General features: G+C 42.6%; 2 protein-coding genes across 4 annotated transcripts; one reads left to right on the top strand and one right to left on the bottom strand.

Moving 5' to 3' along the window:
- The first annotated feature begins 868 nt into the window (after positions 1-868).
- Positions 869-9,664, top strand: rnf208 (ring finger protein 208). 2 transcript variants are annotated; one of them, XM_010736539.3, is made up of 2 exons: positions 869-1,720; positions 7,451-9,664. In XM_010736539.3, exon 2 carries the CDS (start codon positions 8,515-8,517, stop codon positions 9,289-9,291), a length of 777 nt encoding a protein of 258 aa, XP_010734841.1. In that variant the 5' UTR covers positions 869-1,720; positions 7,451-8,514; the 3' UTR covers positions 9,292-9,664. The 2 variants fall into 2 exon arrangements, with proteins under 2 accessions (XP_010734841.1, XP_010734833.1); XM_010736531.3 differs by having other exon boundaries at positions 869-1,736.
- A 949-nt stretch (positions 9,665-10,613) lies between these two features.
- si:dkey-106l3.7 (hypothetical protein) lies at positions 10,614-15,353 on the bottom strand. 2 transcript variants are annotated; one of them, XM_010736548.3, is made up of 6 exons: positions 14,384-15,353; positions 12,018-12,179; positions 11,648-11,825; positions 11,451-11,533; positions 11,200-11,297; positions 10,614-10,902 (listed from the first exon to the last, which is right to left on the bottom strand). In XM_010736548.3, exons 1-6 carry the CDS (start codon positions 14,999-15,001, stop codon positions 10,812-10,814), a joined length of 1,230 nt encoding a protein of 409 aa, XP_010734850.1. In that variant the 5' UTR covers positions 15,002-15,353; the 3' UTR covers positions 10,614-10,811. The 2 variants fall into 2 exon arrangements, with proteins under 2 accessions (XP_010734850.1, XP_010734857.1); XM_010736555.3 differs by having other exon boundaries at positions 12,027-12,179; positions 14,384-15,352.
- Between the last annotated feature and the right edge of the window lie 1,026 nt (positions 15,354-16,379).

Raw genomic sequence — 16,379 nt, 5'->3', positions numbered from 1 at the left:
ATCGCTCTATTTCGTCTCATTGCATTACTGCATTTGATGCCCATATTATGTAAGCAATAACCCTCTTAGATTGAATGAAAAATCACATCATGGTTGGTGTTTTTTCTTTTTTTTTTTTACTTTGATCTGAGGATTTATTTTTTTTATCGGTCAGCGCTAAGGCTTAAAATCCTCGTTATGCAACGTCGCTGAATGTTCAAGATCTGCGGTTGATCTGAGGAAGCTGCCTTCAGTTTTCTGGGTGAATTTGATAGAACCACAGCATGTTTTTTTTTTAAAGAGGACTTTAAAAGTTTTAAGGCGGAATGAATACAAATGAAATCTCTCTGCTGTGTTGTGCCATTTGAGCCTTTTGCAGGAATCCACGTCTGCAAAAAAAGAGAGAGAGAGAGAGATACATGTGGTGTGTTATAAATATGATGAATCTGTTTTTCCCAAACCTTCTAATGAGCAGCCTGATAGAAAATTAATTTATGAGTGAATTGATGCTTTGTTCTGTGTTCTCAGATCTCCTGCACTGCTTAGATTAGATCTATTTGCACCAGCTTCCTGTATTTCCTGTGTGCCTGGCTGGTGTACCTAACCATATGTCAGTGTGTGTGTGTGTGTGTGTGTGTGTGTGTGTGTGTGTGTGATATTGTATACAAAGTATGATTCATGCTTCTCATGCAAAGCCGTCATATATCAGATGGGTGTGTGCATAAATGTACAACAGTGTTTTCATAGGGGTGTTTAGACGGGAGGGTGGGTGGAGGAGGAGGAGGATGAGGAGGGGGGGATAACATTGTTAGCGTTCCTCATTGGCTGAGATATTTTCTTCTTCACTGGCAACTAGAAAACGTGATCCTGCCTGCAGAGGCACTGCAGTGTGTGCTGCAGCGAGAGAGAGCAGCGAAACAGAAAGAGAGGGAGTGTGTGTAAAAGAGAGAGAGAAGAGAGATAGAAGAGGGGGGGGAGGTAGGTGGGCTGGCAAAACAAGCCACATGCATAAGGAGGCAGCCAGAGGCACAGAGACAGAGAGAGGGAGAGAGTGTGTGAGTGTGTGAAAACACTGCGCATGTGTGACCGACTGGAGCAGACGGAGAAGGAGAAAGAGGAGTGATGAACGGCAGCTGAAACAAGAGGAAAGGGGAAAGAGGGAGGAAGAAGAAGAAGAAGAAGAAGAAGAAGAAGAAGAGAGCTTTACCTGAAAACCAGGAGGAAGAGAACGGACGTCAGAGAGAAAACACAGCACAGGTCACTGCACAGACATAAGGTGAATAATTTGAGAGGTGGAGGGGATGGAGAAGGAGAGACCAGGGGGAGACGCTCAGCTACAGAACGGAGGAGAAGGAGCAGGGGTGGGAGAGTGAAGGACAAAAAGGTACCAGAGAGGAGAGAGGGATGCGGAAAAGCAGCCCCGAGACATGACGCATCCACCTTGTAACAGCTTCCTCCATCTTACATCTCCTCCATGTTTTCCTCCCCTCACCACCGCCGAAACCACCACTGCTGCTGCTGCTGCTGCTCCCGCTTGTTGTCCATCCTGCTAAGAATCAAACAGACAGGAGAGAGCATCCTCCCTCCGGTGACACATAACGGCCCAACATAGAGACTGAGCGGCTTGGTTTTATCTTCACAGAGCAGCAGCATCAACAACAACAAAAACAACAACAACAACAACAACAACGTCGACAGAAATAACAGGAACAGGAGGCGAGGAAGGACTCGAACGAGACAAGTGCGTAGTCAGACAGGTGAGGATGAGAAAGGGCTTTGCATGTCTTTCATAGAAATGACACTGAGCTTTTTTACTCTGCGTTAATATTCAGCGTTTTTTTACCTGGATGTTTCAGATCTGTTTAGGTGTGGCTCGTCTCTCTGTGCGTGTGCAAGAATCAAACTGACAGCCTTTTGTTATGTTAAGCTGGGATTTACATGGTTGTTGCATCATGGCCGTCCATTTCGCAGACACACACACACACACACACACATGCTCACACACGGATGCATGAATGGAGACACACACACACACCTCTGCACGCGTCTGTTTATCTGCACCGGCACACAAGCAAATGACTGCAAATCTGCGAATAGGACGGTGATGATGTGTGAGAATGGGTGTAGATGGTTATCTTCATGTCTCCGGCGGTTATGACATTTCACAGCCCTCTGCACAGACAGACAGTTTGGGGTGGGAGGGGGGGCAGAGGAAGGGTGAGGAGGGGAGGGTGGGGTGGAGGGTGATGGGTGCGGGTGATAGGGACAGGGCAGGAACGGCCTGTTCTGTAGCTGTCAGCAGCACTAAGGCATCTCCATATTGGCCATACATTGGCGCTGCAGTGAGAGTGCTGGGTACACCATGCTGCGATTGCATAACTGCACCCCCTCCACACACACACACACACACACACACACACACACACACACACATGCTAAAGCTGCTACTATCTCACAACGGTCCAAATATTTTGGCCACCTCCGTCTCTAATCTCAACGACAGCGCTGTCCACCTTAAACCTGTGCTGATGCAGCCCCCCTAAAAAGGACAAATCAATCGGCTTCAATCAATCGAGCCACTGTTGTTATTGAAGAGCCAGACTTTTTCCCTCCTTAAGCTGTGTCAGCCACAGCGATGATTGCTTTTATTCTCTTCTGGCCGTGGTGTGCAGCTCTGCCATGTTGCCGTGGGAGCTACGTAGACGAGAACAAAGAGCACTTGGCTGTAATGAATTGCGAGGCAAAATGGCCGATGTCTGCCATGAATGACAGTGGGCTGAATTATTAAAAACAACACCTCCCCATGTACTCGCTAAGCACTTTGCGCCCATGCAGAAGCACACAAATGTCAGCCTGCCGTCAGGTAGTAGACTGTGGAATAACTACATGTACACACAGCTGGATGGAACGACTGTATATGCACGAATTAGATCAAAACATCTGGATCTGAATGCTGAGAAAAAAATGTGCACTTCATGTTAGCCTGCCATCATCATACTGCATGTCATATGTGAATGAAATCAGTTCCTTTATTCAGAAAATGGTTGTTAACAAAAGCCCATTGAGAAAGTCATAAAATCAATAATTACATAAAGGTGAAATCTTTGTGTTTAAAGCTGTATATGACCAAACAAGCAAGACACAGAGTCATCCACCTGTCATGAGCATCTATACAATGCCACATTTGATATTCTTTTCACTGAATCCTCGCCAAAGCCCCAATGATGTCCAGAGAGAAGCTGCGGTCAGCAAACATACAGTAAATCTGAGGATTTGTCCTCATAAGGTCATAACGTGTTATATAATCAAGATAACCACATAATATCCCACACACAGGTCTGAGGAGGAGAAATGTGCCGATTTTTTTTTTTACCAGCCGAGGCATGAATGTGGATACACATCGCAACATAGCTGGCATACCTGACATACTGCTGGTATGTGGTCGTGCAGGGGCACAAAGAAAGACCCGGTCCACGCTGTGGACTCATGGATGGATGGATGGATGGTGGGTGTAAAAGACTGACAGGTAGATTTCCATTGAGAGAAAGGAGACAGGAAGGCAGGCAGACTGATGCAGGGTATGTATGACTCATTCAGAACACGGTGCCCTTTCCCTGCTCTCCGATCCGATGCACAGGTGGAATCTATCCAGTTTTGATCAGCTGTGTGTGTGTGTGTGTGTGTGAGAGCATGAGAGAGATAGAAGAGGCGAGGTGAGGGAACATGGTGGGAGTATGAGAGGAAAGGAATGTTGTAAACGTGATTTTTCTCTTCAGGTGTGTTTGTGTCGGTCGGATGATGAACAGATTTAAAAATGTTCCTCTTAGTGGCTCGTATCTGTTCGTTATCTGTTTGTTTGTGAATCAACTGGAATGTAAAGGGTGGTGCCGTGTACGTGATCGGGAGTCGTCCGAGGGTGAGAATGTTCTAGGATTTGAGTCTGTGTGTGTGTGTGTGTGTGTGAGAGAGATACTGGGTATGTGTGTGTTTAATGCCATGAGGAATTTGCTGCTGAGACAGACTCCTCTGACATCTCTGTGGTCAGCTTCTCCTCTTCCTCCTCTTGCTTGTGATGACGAGGTCAAATGCCTGCCATGATTTTATTAGTGTGATAATTCCTCTGCAGGGAGAGGACCCAAACACAAACATGCAACAACACACACACACACACACACTCACACAGTCAATGTCAAGACTGTGAGAGAGCTGCAGCACTGTGTTAATGTGATGGCTAGGTCAGAGATGAGCTCCTTACATAACTGGAGTGAGGGCTCCGTCGATTAGGAAGAGGCTGCGCCAAAGCTGGCCCATCAGCAGGCAGCCTGCATCGGTTATCAGCCCTTTTCATAGCACTGTCACTAAATACGAGGGTAATTTTAGCTGCTTCACGTCCCCCAGGCTCCAGACGCTCCTCAGCCTGCAGCCTGGATGCTTTATCAACTCGACCCCTGCCTCCACCAGCCAAGACATGTTTTCCCAAGATGATGTGGATTCACAAAATGTGTCTAGACAAACAGTATAACTGTGTGGTGATGATACAAGTGCAGCTGACTGTTTGAATTTTAAACAATAGCCACATATCTGCACATCATATTTTCATCATGTATCGTAGATTTTTTTTTTCACAGCATACACATAAAATTGACTTTTTTAAAATCCCCTTAGACCTCAAATGTATCTTTCTTATGTATTTGTACTACAATTTATTTGTATTTATTGGTCCAAATACTCACCATTACATTCATATTTTATTAGTCTAGCTTTAATTCAAACTATAATTTACTGTAGTTTGAACTTCAAAATTGAGGTCTAAAGCCTTGTATGTACAGAGCTGGGGCAATATATTATAGCATACAATAGTATAATGTAGGATATCATTTAAAATAGTTTGATGCTATCTTTACAAAACTCCCGTTGGAAGTGTCTAAATTATAATTTATTACCGAGGTCATACTTAAAGGACTAGATTAGGAGGCAGGTTTCCTGAGAGGAAACATGTTTTTCTACGTATATCACAGCAAGCATTGAGATTACACGTCAGTCCATTGACGTTTTCTTGACACCTCTGCACACACACTACTTAATTTACTACAGACAATAAGGCTCTCTGTGTGCTTTTGGCCACCCGGTGTCTCCTGTTCGTCTTCTGGCTTCTCTGTGTGTGTGTGTTTGTGTGTCTCATTCTTTGGTCCAGCACAATAACTGTGGTAAAAAGGGACAGTGATAAAGACAATCATTTCCAGCTGCGGCTTTGCTCTCCTAAATCGTCCCCACATGCCTCAAACTTCTGCAGCGGAGTGTCAACACAGAGCCCCTTCACACACCATGTTAAACATTGTCTAAACATATATAGAACCTTGCCTAAACAATCTGATGTTTTAAACTAGTAAATATCAGATCATAAAATAAGTAAACATGACTAAGAATGTAACATAATGATCCAGCAATAATTCACACTATGATCATTGTATTGTTTTTCATAATGTCTAAATTAATGATTCTAATAAATCCCCAATTAATACAGAACAGCAGGACACAGTTAACTGTATTGAATATTAATTTAATTGTGCTTGATTTTGCACATACTTCCATATTAATCATTATCCTGACTAATACTGATATTGATTGTAGGCATATCATTCAGCTTTTGTATCATGAACTAGACATATTCTATGACTTTGGTTATCATATTATAATGACCCGCACTTACAGGCTGAGGTATTTACTGCCACATGCTCTTCTTCTTCCTGTTAATGTCTGTACCTGTGAGCATCGCATACACATTCACACATTCACGATGAGCGTTTCTCACATACATATCCTCTGAAAGCATCGAGCTTCGCCCTCTAAATATATCAATATCTGTATCAAACGTGTATGAATGCACTCTGTGTTTGCAAGAGGATCAGAAAGGCTATTTTTGGTGACGTGTTGCAGCACTGCAGCGCTAGAGGAACACATTTGGTGAGATTGTGTGTGATCCTGGCTAAAAGCTTTGTGTGTATGAGTGTGGGGTGTGCAAATATGTCAACAGATTCATTGTGAAAGGATAAAGGAGAGAAACAAAAAGCCACCTGCTTGCCCAACATGGCTTGCAGCACCTGAAAGTAAATGGACTAAAGCACTTCCGCCTGCTCTGTACATCTCTATCATTCGGTGTGAATCTTTAGCAGGGGTTAGGGGCAGGAAACCACTGAGAGGTACATAGATAAACAAACCATAAATAGAAACCAGAACGAGCTCTGCGCTCCCTCTCTTCTTTCTCTCTCTCTCTCTCTCTCTCTCTCTCTCTTCGTCGCCATGTAGGTCACCTCCTCTGCTCAGTTTTTTTTTTCCGCTAATGAATCATCGCTGTTGACAGCCGTGCACAGAATGAAAGATGTGTCATCTTCCCTCCTCTGCTGTTTGGCAGCTATTGTTTTGGTCAAACTGAAACATTTTCATCCATACACTTCTTGTTCGTTTTTTTTTTTCTTCACAAACCCACACAGAGTATGACACAAACCCACAGTGGGGATTTGTAACCTGTCCCCACGCATGTTAGAGTCTAACTGACGCAACTTAGAAGATGATGCTAATAGGGAGCAGGAAGTATGACAAAAGAAAGGCTGCAACATGTGTCACAATCACTATGTGATGCAGTTTACGGCAAAAAAAGATTTTAGCAGTCTATTAATAAGTACAAACTGAAAGTCTTTGGGTTATTTTACTGTTTTGACAAAATAGACCATTGGTTAAAAAAATACTTGGGATCTGGCATTTGCTGCAACAAACATGTAATAACAAATAAAAGGAACAAAACAAATGTGTGTTCTGAGTTGCACTCACCACAGAAGCAGACATGCCACGTTTGTATTTCTTTATGCCTAACTACTGCACATATTAACATGATCTTCCCACTTTGTGGCACACTGATGAAAGGTATACTTTGTGTGGCATGATAATTATCTCCAAAACACACCTGGGCTGAGGCCAAGTTACTAAAGGAAGTGGGACAAAATGTTCTTCCTTGGAACTTCTGTCATCATTGCAAATATGTACAAAGAAACTAATCACGCAACTACAGCAGACTTCAGAGCTGATGAATCCAATAAATCATACACAGAAATATGTGTGAATTTCAAACGAACTCATTATAGAAACAGACTCCAACTAATATCCCACAGCGAATATTCCTTGAATGAAATACAATAAAAATGGATAAAAGCATGTTTTGATGTGTTGCTTTTTAACAGATTATTCTAATTTAAAGGTCCAGTTTGTAACATTTAACATTTCTTTCTTTCTAATGCTTGAAACATGGGGGGTGAGGTGAGGGATATTCAGTCAATCTGCAACTTCACCACTAGATGTCATTAAATTCTACACGCTGGACCATTAAATATCATTATAATTTATTAAATTGTGCATAAAATGCATTTAATGAAGAAGAAACATGTGTATTTCATAACTATCTTTACTGTTTTCGCAGGTAGGTGGCCCAAAGTTATCCTGAGGACAAGTTCTGAGTCTGAGACACTGAAAAAGGGAGACAAGCACAGAGGCATTCTTCAGACTGTTATCACATCTTCTCAGTTTGGGAGGACTGTCTGAAAGTCCAAAACAAACCCTTCACTCCCACCTCTGAGGAATTCAGGAGCCTTGGAGTTTGAAGGAGTCATTCCAACGGAGCATTAAAAAAAAGAAGAAAAAAAGACCTCCTCCATTTCTCTTACGGACAAGTCACCAAAAAGGTCACACAGGGTCACCTGATCAAGGACCAAGAGCAGAGAAAAAGACTGGAGGTTGTTTTTTTTCTTTCTCACGCACTCGAGTTAATGTGTAACACACCCGCAGCCAAAAACAGGAAGTTAAGCGGGCCTTTAAGTGAGAAATCTAAGGGCTAGTTTGAGAAGGCAAGAGTTTCCTTGGCAGGCCACAGGATATACTTTAAGACAATAGCTCTTGGACCTTTTTGAACTGCCTGAACTCAACCTACCACCTGTCCCCCACCCCCAAACTCTGTGAATGCAGAAATCCACCAACCTGTACTGTATGTATATACGTGAGCATCTGTATGCATATGAGATTATTTATTGGTGTCATCACTAAGTGAGAACATATCTTTGTGCTAAATTGCTGTGCTTTGTGTGTGAATATTCTGCAAATAGCCATCAGAGACAGCACAGGAACATCAGCATAAGGTGTAAAAACAACAAAAGAAAAACTACCTTTAAATAGTCAACACTGGTCACATACTGTAAGCTGGACTGTTAAATCATCTGTACATATCAGAAAAAGAGCTGCAGATTGCGGTGCTCTGGCTGAGCTCCTCTATCTGTCTTCCCCTCATAAAGACTCAGGCTGATAATAGCGCCCACCACAGGGGGGATCTGTGAGGGAAACATGGAGGCAACCATTCGTCCCCACGTTCCCTCGAATGGCTGACTTAACAGAAGGAGCCCAAGTCTTTCCCCTTTGTCCAGAACCAGGCAGGGTTGTCCAGCGCTGATAAGAGCCACAGCCCCTCTCTCTTCCACCTTCAAAAACGTGCGAATGTCCTGCCTCAGGCGTCAGCCCGTCACCATCCCCATGGACACCGTCAAGATCATCCAGTCGGAGAAGTTCCCCAGAGAGTGCCCTGTGCCCGTCACCCAGCCTCGCTATGCCCCACCCCCCAGAGTGGCGTGGGACGGTGGAGGTGAAGGCGAAATCATCGTCAACCAGGCCTGCAGTGACCTGACCCTGGACATGACAGGGTCCCCCCGGTCTATGGTGTCCCCCGCAGCTCCAGTGATGCGCAGGGAGCAGAGCTTCCTGGCGCAGCGCAAAACCAGTGCCAACGAAATCTGCTACCACCAGTTCCACTACAAGATGGAAGACGTCATCGTCAACCAGTACGTGCTGCGCTCCTCCTCCACCTCCTCCTCCACTTCTTCCTCCTCCTCCTCGGGACCCGTCATGCCCTGCGAGCCCCTGGACTGCCCCACCTGCGGTCACACCTACAACTTCGCTGGCAAGCGTCCGCGCATCCTTTCCTGCCTGCACTCGGTGTGTGAGGAGTGCCTGCAGATCCTCTACGAGTCCTGTCCCAAGTACAAGTTCATCTCCTGCCCCACGTGCCGACGCGAGACAGTGCTGTTCACTGACTATGGCCTGGCTGCTCTGGCCATCAACACCAGCATCCTGAGCCGCTTGCCCTCTGACCCCAACGGGCCCGTGCAGTGGGGCGGGGACGCCGACCGCAGCTGCTACCAGACTGTGCGCCAATACTGCCAGTCAGCCTGCACCTGCCAGATCGCCAACCCCTTGTCCTCCTGTGGCATCATGTAGACAAGGGGGGACACTGCAGGCATGACTCGACGCTGCCCGACCCCCTCCACCTAAACCCTCACCACTCTTTTCGTCTATAAGCTCTCCCCTCTCTGTCAATCCTCTCTCACACACACATACATACGGTAAATAAATCCCTCCACAGATGTTATCTCTATATATTTAATAGCACAGATGGATACTGTGTGGGACTAATGGATGCCGGTGGTTCAATAAATAGTAAATAAATGTATTTTATGTATGGACTGGAATCCTATTCACCCTCTCTCGTTTGGTTGGACGTGTTTGTCATTGACATCTCTTTACATGGGAATGCCAGGGGAGGTCTATCCCCCCAACCTAGGTGAATAAAGATTAAATAAATGATAAAAGCAACTCTGTGTGGCCTGCACGTGTTATCTGTCAAGCTGCAGAATTATGGATTTCCTTTATTGTTGGCCTTAAAAATTGATTTTTTTTTTTTGTAGATTTTAAGGGAATAGTTAATGGATGAATTAATATGTTGAGGTATTTTTGAATGGTTGTTCTGCACAGTCAAGGGGGTTAAAGTAGTTTTGTAAAAACCCCTACCAGATACCACAAAGGCTACCCCTTAATTTACACCCTATTTTACATATTTGATTCAGAAATGGCTTTGATACTTCACAATTCAAGTTCATTTTCAGGCACAGAGTGAGGGTTGTTTTTCATAGCATTTACCGAAGTAATTAAAAATAAATAATTATGGGAATTTCTGTCCTCAATTATGCAGAAACCCCATTAAAAAACCTTTTATACAATCCATTACTTCACTCCAAATCAGAAACAATTAGTTGATGATGATAATTTAATCAGGATTAGATGAAAATCTATCAGAAATTTTTGATAAGTAAGAAACTGTTTAACAACGTTCACTTGATCTCAAATATGAGGATTCGCTTCTTTTATATCACTGTGATTATATTTGGGTTCAAACTAACATTTTAAAAACTGAATCATTAAGATATTTGCTGAGGAAATTTGCTTAAATCTTCAATTATATCAGATTGTTTTTAGATGGACATGCAATATTTGGGTATTTGATTTGATTGTTTTTAGATGGACATGCAATATTTGGGTATTTGATTTGATTTTGATATGAAAACACGTTTCTTTCATGTTGCAGAAGTAAACTAAGACAACAAGAATCAAACGTTCAGAGAGATACTTACAACATACTTTTGACATTTACAGTGTAATGCACTATAAACTCCACAGCAGTATTCTTTATGAATTTGTAGCTTTTGATGAGAGAAAATAAGACACAAGTTTGAGGCTGTAATAAAGCTAATGAAGCGTTGTGGTCACAGTTTTATAGAAAAACAGTTTATTTATCTATATAAATAATACTGGTAAGCATAAACAATAAATAAACAAGGCAGACTGCTACATCACATGAGCTGGTAGTCAGTTTGAAAGCAGCAACAGTGTTTAGACTTCTAAAGGAAATCTTTCATCTCTCCCTCTTCAGAGCTGAAACCAAAAATGTCCATCATCATCATTTATACAGGCTCAGTTTTCCTCCTGGTCCTCCTGAACAGCTGGCTCAACCGTCGTCGTGCAGAGTTTTTCTCAGATGACTGCATCTGTTGGCTGTATGGATAAAAAATTCATGAAAGCAGAGCTAAAGCGAGTCATTGTGGAATGGCTGTGAGCAGTGTGTTAGCTAAGGTTCATGAAAAACAAGTACAAAATGTTCAAGAGGTGCAGAGGCACAAACTGAAAATGAACTCCCACCAAAGCCTCTGCATCTTCTGGTGCAGTAGGTCTGGACTACTGCGTCGGTGTGGCTGGCTGCCATGTTGGAGCATTTCCTCAGAGCATCATGCATCATATGAGATTAATAATTCTGCCCCCTTAGAGGTTACAGTTATTAATATAAAAACTCACCCCCATATTTCTCTCACAGAAGAGCCTCTTCCCAAAGACCCAATTTTAAGCTTCCAGGTCTTGCTGGTTCTTTTATTTACCCCCTCTTTTTTCGACTCCTGAAAAGGAAAAATAAAATATTAATGAATCAAAATAGGTAGAGAAAATAGGCAAGATAAAGAGAAAAATAAATGTAGATATTCTTTAGCTGGTATTTTGATTTTGTTTATCACTTAAATACAGATGATGTGTTGTGTTTGAGTGTACTCTACCTGCACTTCATGGTTTTCCTCTACCCTCTCCAGTATGTTATCTGTACTCTGATGCTGCCCTCTGCAGCCTGCACTCAACTTTCCTGCACCAAGCACACACATACACACAAAAATATAGCAACAGAAAAGACTGCCAATCCATTTTCATTTAATATACTAAATATACAACCATATACAACAAGAACAAGTGGACTCACTTAAATGCAGTGTTGCAATAGTTGTGTCTGAAGCTGATCTCTGTCGAAAATGAGTGTAATTCTTCCGCCTTTGGGGTTCACTGGAACTGAGTTCTGCATTTTCTGCGTTTTCAAGCCTTGGACAAGAAGAGAGGTCCTCCTCAGCCGCTTTGAAGTCATTCTGACAGGCGTTGAGAGCCTGAAAGCGATTCGAGTGATGATAAAAGACAATGCTGTCATGGTTTAATTTATATTAACCCTCGGGCTGCATGAAAACATCTTGTCATCACCAGCTTGACAAGCTCGTGTCATGTTTAGAAAAGCAGCCTGCCGTTTGGACAATGTGACAGTTTTATAATTGCTTTGCAAAAATGTGAGTGAATATTTTCACCTGACTCACCTCCGAGTCTTGACACTCCTGCAGGGCATTCATCTCCATCTGTAACGCTTGGCTGTGCATCTGTTGTCTGGCAATTTCTTCCAACATTTGACACACTTGCTCCAAGTAGCAGAGCCCAGGACTCAATCCATTCACCTCCTCCTCACCAAGGTCCTGCAGAGATTATTAAAGGAGAAAAGCATAGAATAAAAATACAAGTTTAGTTTATAATCAAAGTTTTTCTTCACTTTTGCTCTGCAAATACTGCAAAATACTGCAACATAAACAAATCATAGGAGACATTATCCTGTGCTAGATGCATGGCTCTATGGATGGCAGTCTACTTTGGTTCACACTGAAAGCCGACTGAATTTTTTCTACTATAAAATAAAAGTTGAAAAATTTCATGTCATCAGGTGAATTGTGGCTCTGTCATTCCAACTTTGCACCCTGCTTGTCTGTACAACTCTTTACAGCACTAAGTCACAAACCACAAACTATTTCACTCATTTGATTTGTGATTTACAGAGTTTCCCGATGGACAGCAAAGTAAACTGCCATGAACTGTAGCTGCTGTTAGCTAATGTTAGCTCAGTTTATTAGCCAGGCTGTCTGGAGTACGAGCTCAGAGACTGTTTGAGAGAGTGTTTGTTAGTGTTGAGCAGAGCCAGTGTCATGCCAGAACAGGAGGTGGGCAAGCAGGCAATGAAACTGGCCTCTATAAACATAATGACAGAGTCGAAGAGACAGAAGAGGACGTTGATGGAGGAAGCCAAGAAGAGAAAAGAAGGGAGCGACCAAACAAGAGGCCATTGGACGAGACTAAATCTGGGACTGACTTTTAGTCATTGATAGGTTCATGAATGAAAAGCATTGGTATTGCACTCTAAAACTGGATTGCTACAATACTAATTTCTACCCATTGTTGCTTGAAATATCTCCACATCTACCAGACGGATAGATAGATTGACTTTTTTCTAGCGTCACCAGCACGTAAATATTTGTTGTTTTTGACAACTAATGGATGGATTGCAACAATTTTAGTGAGATACATAAACATATTAATTTAGTGCCAGGTTAAAAATGAATAATTTGTGCAATATTTTGGTCAACATTGCGGACGTGTTAACATGATGACATTAGCATTTTGCCCAAAGCAGCTGTGCAGCCTCACAAAGCATGACTGTACCGACTCTTTGTCCCATTGATGACTAGAATTAACTTTAACTAAAAATTACTTTCATTGTCAGTTCATCTGTTTGTCCCGTTTTCTACGGGATAAATGTTCTACAAAATAATATACAGTCCAAGTTGTGTTTTAAATGAAAGTTTTGCCTGATCAACAGTACAAACCTTTGAAGATATTCACGTAACTAAACGTAACTAAAATGGCAAATGTTTGTCATGATTAATTGACCGACAAATGTCGTACAGCACCAACTAGAAATGAAAAGAATATGAAAGAACAGTGTACATAAAAACAATGAATTATAATATTAAAATGATGAATAGATGTAGTTGTATGGGAGTTTGACCTTTGCGTGAACTTTTAAGGTGGAACATTAAAAAAAGAAATCCCTAACCTGTTCAGATTATCCAGATATGCTACTGATACATGTTACCTAGATGAGTCTTTCAATAGGATAATAGTATAATTACATAGTATGTAATTGAGTGGTTATTATACTTGACATAACATTGTTTCTCAGTATTGAATTTCTCTAAGCCTTTTAATCCTGGCTCTCATCCAGAGAAATGAAACACACCCAAAGACTAAAGCAACACAACAGTTAATTAAATGCAACTGTCACAGCAAATCCGGTTTTAAGCATGACCTAATTTCACACTGAACACACTAACTCGCACCAAACTGAAGACGAACGTCTCCAATACTGGTGTTCAAAAATCACATTTTAATTCAAAACTAGTCCTTTGCCATCCATTCCGCTTAACATGTTTCTCCAAAAAACCCAAAGACAGCTCAACTTCCCCCACGTCTCCATCCATTCCTCTCATGCCTGTGGGCGTAAAGTCACCTGGGCAGACTGGTTTACGATCCCTTTGCAACAGGGACGGGCTTGTGACGGGTTGTGAGCATGAAAGAAATCCTGTATGAGTAATGACATGCTTATCCTACTTTAAATTTGAGAGCAACTTGATGTGTTGCAACCCTTTAACTAAGGACAAAGTAGAGGTCTTGTCACACCTCTGGGACTTTCTTTCATGCTTTACTTTTACATTTACAAGCCTGTGCTGTGCAAGACTGTACATGTTACTGTGAAACTTGATGTCATCCTGAAACCAAAACAAGCTCAAACAGAAGTTAAACACAAATTCTTAGACATTCGAACACAGGTTGGTTTGTGACACAATCTCACCTCTAATCTTCTTTGAACTGCTGGCTTTACACAACTCATAGACATTGGTCGTCTGCATATCTGCCTCGTATGCACTAGTGGGTCAACAGTCCTCCTTGAACCAAAACTCTCTGACCTTTGACCTCTCACTAACCCAGATGTCTGCTGTTTGGGTTGAAACGATGCTCGAGGACGTCGTCTGAGCACCACGTCCACTGTGAGGGGCTCTGGCTTTTCCTTTAGATGTTTGGATTCAGTCCTCAGGATTGCTTGCTCCACTTTTTGCCGTAGGATGCTGGAGCCCTCCTGAGCTCTGCTGGGACAGAGGCGCACAGACGAATAGGAGGATAAGGAAGACGCAGGAGAGGAGAGCACAGGAGACAGTGATGTTGAAGCTGGAGTGGGTGAGTCGTCTTCTCTTTCTGGTGTAAATATTTCAATTTCTGTGTTATCTGTTGAGCAGGATATAGCAGGAAAGGACGCGTCAGAGCTGGCTGTCTCCACCCCAGAGTCCACCGATTCTGAGCGCAGGTTCCCAGTGTCAGAGGAAGGAGTAGGAGGGTCATCATCATTCAAACACTGGCTTCCTTCAGATACCCAAGCCTCCATTAGGTTTCCAAAACTCCTGTAGAGATTCATCCTCGGCTTGACTTCACAGCTCTTCTCCTCCTGAGCTGCAGCAGGCAAATGAACACCGGTTTGGACGGCCCACACAGTTATTAGCTGAGGTGAAGTGGCAACGTAGAATTCAAAACATCCCCTCTGATCCGCCTCTGCTGCTTCACCACGCCCCTCCCCATCATCCGTCCTGTCGCAGCGCGGGGCCGCATGTTCAAACCTGCTCCTTTCTGTCACTCAGTCCTGAGAAAAAAAAGAGTGACTCATGTGTTATTGGAAATGTTAGATTTGTCTTCTCACCTGTAAGAAATCCAAGACATAACAAGAACAAGCCATGACATGGTCGCATAGACTTACCCCGCATACTAAATACTTTGTGTATTTACTGACAGTACTTTGGATGAAACTGCACTCAGAGAGCTGCAAAGGAATGCTGATAATAAAATGATAAAAAGCCTCAGGTCTCGTTAGTGGTTGTACATATTTCCGCACAAGTTGAGATAAAAACAAATCTTAAAATTTACGAGCGTGAGCATGAGAAGGGTAACATTATACGTTCAAATTCCTCAGTGGATATACAGTATCAGTATCAGTATGTGTGAAAACAGGTTGAAGTTGAAACAGTAAATGCTGTTTCGTCATTTCTCAAAGATTTATCTGAGAGTATAGGAATGTGGAGAATGAAGACTCCTGTCTGCTGATTTGATAATCTACATTCCCCAGGTGAACAGTGGCTGCATCTGATTACACACAAAGACGCATTGATAATGATGAATGTCCTCCATCCAGTCTGCTTGGCCACTTGTATTATTTTTTACATTTTACACCAGCAGTGTAGAAACTAAAACTCAAATACACACATCACATCTGGGCTGTTGCTACGCTTTTAAACACTGAGCTCATGTCGTGTATTTTGGGGAGAAATTTAAAGGATACCTCTGTAACGGTTTATCCTCACCATGCAGGATCGGGGGAGGCTGGAGCCTAGAAGCAAGAAGTAAGGTACAACCCGGACAAGTCACCAGCCCATCACAAGGCACATAGAGACAAACAACCATTCACACTCACACCAACAGGCAATTTAGTCACCACTTAACTTATTAAGTACATGTCTTTGGACTGTGGGAGGAGTGGGAGGTTCGAAACTTCTTGCTGTGAGGTGAAGTGCTAACCACTGCACCACCATGCCGCCCTAACTAAATAATAAAATGTGTAATTAATACATATTTTTTTAATACAAGCCTTCTTAGAGGTTGTTTGATAATAAATAAAACAATATACAGTACTAGTCAGAAGTCTGGACACACCTTCTCTTTCTGCTTTTTGTTATTTTCTTCATTATAGATTCACACTGAAAACATCAAAACTATGAAGTGACACATGGAACAAAGCAAAATAT

The sequence above is a fragment of the Larimichthys crocea genome, chromosome IX (assembly GCF_000972845.2).
Source record: "Larimichthys crocea isolate SSNF chromosome IX, L_crocea_2.0, whole genome shotgun sequence".
Classification (NCBI taxonomy): domain Eukaryota; kingdom Metazoa; phylum Chordata; class Actinopteri; family Sciaenidae; genus Larimichthys; species Larimichthys crocea.
Note: the sequence above shows the minus strand (reverse complement) of the source record. Positions and strands in the feature narration are given on the sequence as shown.